This window comes from Coffea eugenioides, chromosome 11 (assembly GCF_003713205.1).
Source record: "Coffea eugenioides isolate CCC68of chromosome 11, Ceug_1.0, whole genome shotgun sequence".
Taxonomy (NCBI): Eukaryota; Viridiplantae; Streptophyta; class Magnoliopsida; order Gentianales; family Rubiaceae; genus Coffea; species Coffea eugenioides.
The window spans coordinates 22,314,074-22,317,777 of NC_040045.1; the positions used below are offsets into that span (position 1 = coordinate 22,314,074).

The 3,704-nt window shown below is 39.3% G+C and overlaps 1 protein-coding gene across 1 annotated transcript; it reads right to left on the reverse strand.

Annotated features, from left to right (window-relative positions):
- Positions 1-534: 534 nt before the first annotated feature.
- Positions 535-1,859, reverse strand: LOC113752059 (putative disease resistance protein At1g50180). Its single transcript, XM_027296198.1, has 2 exons — positions 1,049-1,859; positions 535-566 (listed from the first exon to the last, which is right to left on the reverse strand). The coding sequence occupies exons 1-2, from the start codon at positions 1,857-1,859 to the stop codon at positions 535-537; spliced, it is 843 nt and encodes a 280-aa protein (XP_027151999.1).
- Between the last annotated feature and the right edge of the window lie 1,845 nt (positions 1,860-3,704).

The window sequence follows — 3,704 nt, forward strand, 5'->3', positions numbered from 1 at the left end:
ATGGGTCCCTTTCCAAATTCTTGTGGATTTTTATACATTTTACTAGCAGTGGATTATGTCTCGAAGTGGGTGGAAGCAAAAGCCACCCGCACTAATGATTCTAAGGTGGTTGCAGATTTCATAAAGTCTAACATTTTTGTGCGATTTGGAATGCCACGGGCAGTTGTGAGTGATAGAGGGACGCATTTTTGCAACAAGACAATTGCTGCTTTGTTCAGGAGATATGGTGTACTTCATAAGGTTTCCACTTCCTACCATCCACAGACCAATGGCCAGGCTGAAGTCTCGAATAGGGAAATAAAGTCTATTTTGGAAAAGATGGTCCGCCCTGATAGGAAGGACTGGAGTTCAAGGTTGGAAGATGCTTTGTGGGCGTACAGGACCGCTTACAAGACGCCTATAGGGATGTCTCCCTATAGGTTGGTATTTGGTAAGCCTTGCCATCTTCCAGTGGAGTTCGAGCATAGAGCATTTTGGGCGGTAAAACAATGCAATATGGATATTGAGGAGAGCGGAATTCAAAGGAAGTTACAGTTACAGGAGTTGGAGGAGATTCGCAATGAAACCTATGAGAATGCGGAAATTTTAAAGGACCCGAATTACTATACCGGATTCGGATCCGACCCGTTTACCCGACGGGTCTTTTATTCTATTTCCGGATCCGGATCCGGCGGGTCCCGGATCCGGGTCCGGTCTACCCGAACAAATTTAGCAAATTTATAATTTCTAATAAAAATGAGAAAAAAATATATTTGTAAACTAATTTCTAACTAATGCAAAGAAAAAACCAAATAAGAAAAGAAATCAAATTAACTTTAATTCAAATACATCACCCTAATCAAATTATATTGATAAATATATATTTTTTAAATTATTAATTCATTTATATCCGGATCCGGGTCTAATACGGGCCGGAATACTATATTCCGTATCCGACCCGTTTTTTTGTTTGACAAAACGGATCCGGATCCGGATCCGGAAAACGGAATTAAATCCCTACCCATACCCGCAATAATTTCACGGATCCGGTCCGGATCCGGGTCTAGACCCGACCCGTTGACAGGCCTAGTAGTCATGGACTCGATCGATTGTGGGACTGGTTTCTTCCCTTCCTCGTGTAACTGCCGAATCAAGTCTTTCAGGAGGAACTGAAAGTCACATGTTTCAGAGACAGTTACCCAAGCACGGACTGGGAAATGCCTTCTGACTTCAGGATCCTCATGGACTTTTTTCACAAGGGTAGTTTTGCCAAGTCCTCCCATACCGACCACTGAAACAACTTTCAGTTGGTGATCATCCCCTTCGAGGAGCTCAGAAATTAGATGGTTCTTGCGCTGGTCAATGCCAACTAATTTAGCTTCTTCCACAAGCAGCGCATCATCTCTGCTATAGCGCCATGTTGTGTTGTTCACAGCAGAAAGTGAGTTGGACGCTTGGGCAGAGATACCATATTCAGATTGGTATCTTTGATGAGCTTCGGAAATACTTTTTATTCTGGACTTGATGCCTTGTATTTCGCTAGCAACTCGATGACGAGCTCTCAAATTCTTGATGGAGCTGAAAATTCTCCGAACAGAGCTGTAGAATCCTGTTGTGGGATGCCGAGCAAAGCGAGCTACAAATTCATCAAGAATGTCTTCAGTGTCATATGCAGCTTCTCGCACTTGCTTGATCCATTCTTGGAGCCTGGGTTGAGCATCTTCTTCTTTTGCTTCTGCCTCTCTCAGGAAAGCTCTCATGTGCCCCAACTCATCCTTGATGAATTGGACCTCTTGTCGAAGCCCTCCCAACAGTCGTCCCTCCTCGTGCAGAAAAGTTGAGAGTTGACGCAGAACAAAAGAGAGAACTGTTTCTGCCATTTTCAGTCTTTCTTTCTCACTTAAGAATGTCCGGGAAGGCGGTTTCTGGTTTATAGGACAGTCCACTTGTAGTATCTTGAAAGGTAGAAGGAAGAAGGAAGAGGAGGTTATAGATTCATAAGGTGAAGAACTTCGATGCTATATGGTTCAGTATTTATCACAAAGAAAAACCGCATCAAAAAGAAAAAGAAAGAACTAACCAACTAGAAGAAACTAAAGCAAGAAACATGATTGTGAAAGACGAAGCTGCCTTACCTGCTACAATACAAAATCATGGAGGCTATTAAGAAGCCATTGGTGGGGTGATCAGTCTTCAGGACCTTCTTTCAACTGTGGGTCCTTCGGTTGGATGAAGATAAAAGGAATGACTACCGCAGCATCGTGCCAAAGCAATGATGTCAAATTATTTAACAGGGGAAGGAATAAAGTTAAAACGCGGTTGGACTGGACATTATTGATTTCATTGACGAAGAAATAAAACTACTACTGCAAAGTCTTTTGCACCTTCTGCTGACATATATTACCTCCTCCTTCTGTGGAACTAATTTCTGCTCCTCTTTTTTTTTTTTTCCAGGAATACGTGATGCAGAGGAATGTTATTTCTTCTGAGTGGAACAGAAAAGCAACTCAAGACCTAAGCTCAATTCAGGGTGCCGAATTCTTTTGTGAAAGCTAACCGAGAGTAGCTGAAACTAGTTAAGAGTACAAAATTATACTTAGTAGGCAAGAAGCAGAAAGGCACCCAAAGGGTTAGTATAAATTATCTTCAAATTTCAGAACACCAGTGCTTGTGCACCTATTAATGCCGAAAAGCAGATTTTAGCACTGTTGCCCTGTTAATGATTTATTGGTAAACCCTGGATCCATAATAGGTATAGTTACTTTAACCTGATCTTTACCCCAACCCCCCCCCCCCCTCCCCCCCAACCCCAAAAAAAAAAAAAAAAAAAAAACCCACCTTGGTAAATTGAAGGAGATCAATAAATTAATGACAAGATGTTCTAAAGTTACAAAGAAATCAATTAGTGCACTAAGACACCATATTTTAAAGAAGGGAATCTGCAAGTGGTGGAGTTGGCCAGCTCAGTGCATGCAACAGCAACACTCTCTACCAGCCTCATTCAGTTATTAATTTGTAATATGATTGTGGTTATTAATTAGCGTGAACACACATGATTAATTATACATGAGACGCAGAAAGCATCCGAGAATTCTAAAATGAATCAACCAGTACCACTGGTGATTCACAGGGAAAAAGTAATTAAGCGGCCAACAATTCAATAAATAGCAGAAAATATCCCCATTATGGCAGCAATTAAACCCAACTCATTTGAGGTGTTTTTGAAAACATAACACGAACTTTCTTTATTTCAATGTATTTTTAGATGAATTTAGAATTTTTTTAGTATTCTAACACTTTTTTCCAAATTGATGGCTTGACAACAAGAGAAAGATAAATTATTAACAATACATTTAGAAACTAATTTGAGGTACTTTCAAGGCACAAAATGTTACTTTTTTCTAATTATAATAATTTTTTCTTTTGCATTCCCTTGTCTAGACTGATGACTTAAAAAATTGCAAAAGGTCTTTCAACCTAATTAATATGTTGTAATTCTTAAGGATTTAACTTGGTTTATTATGAAAACTAAAGGTCCACAAAAAAGTGTAATTTTGGAATATAAATATTTTATCTCTCCCAAAATGAGCTCTTAAATCATAGTATCTTTTAAAATGGGCTGATAAAGTTATAAAAAGTTGAAAATTAAGGGAAATATGTGAGATTTCTTAAAGTTTAGAGGTGTCAAATGACATTGTCGTAAACCTCTGGAAAGGTTTTTGAAA

What these genes read in the sequence shown, in the direction of transcription:
- LOC113752059 (XM_027296198.1), bottom strand. Translation starts at nt 1,859, where the DNA reads ATGGCAGAAACAGTTCTCTCTTTTGTTCTGCGTCAACTCTCAACTTTT. An exon ending in TAGGCCTGTCAACGGGTCGG is followed by an intron (nt 567 to 1,048) that starts GTCTAGACCCGG and finishes GCATTCTCATAG; the next exon opens with GTTTCATTGCGAATCTCCTC.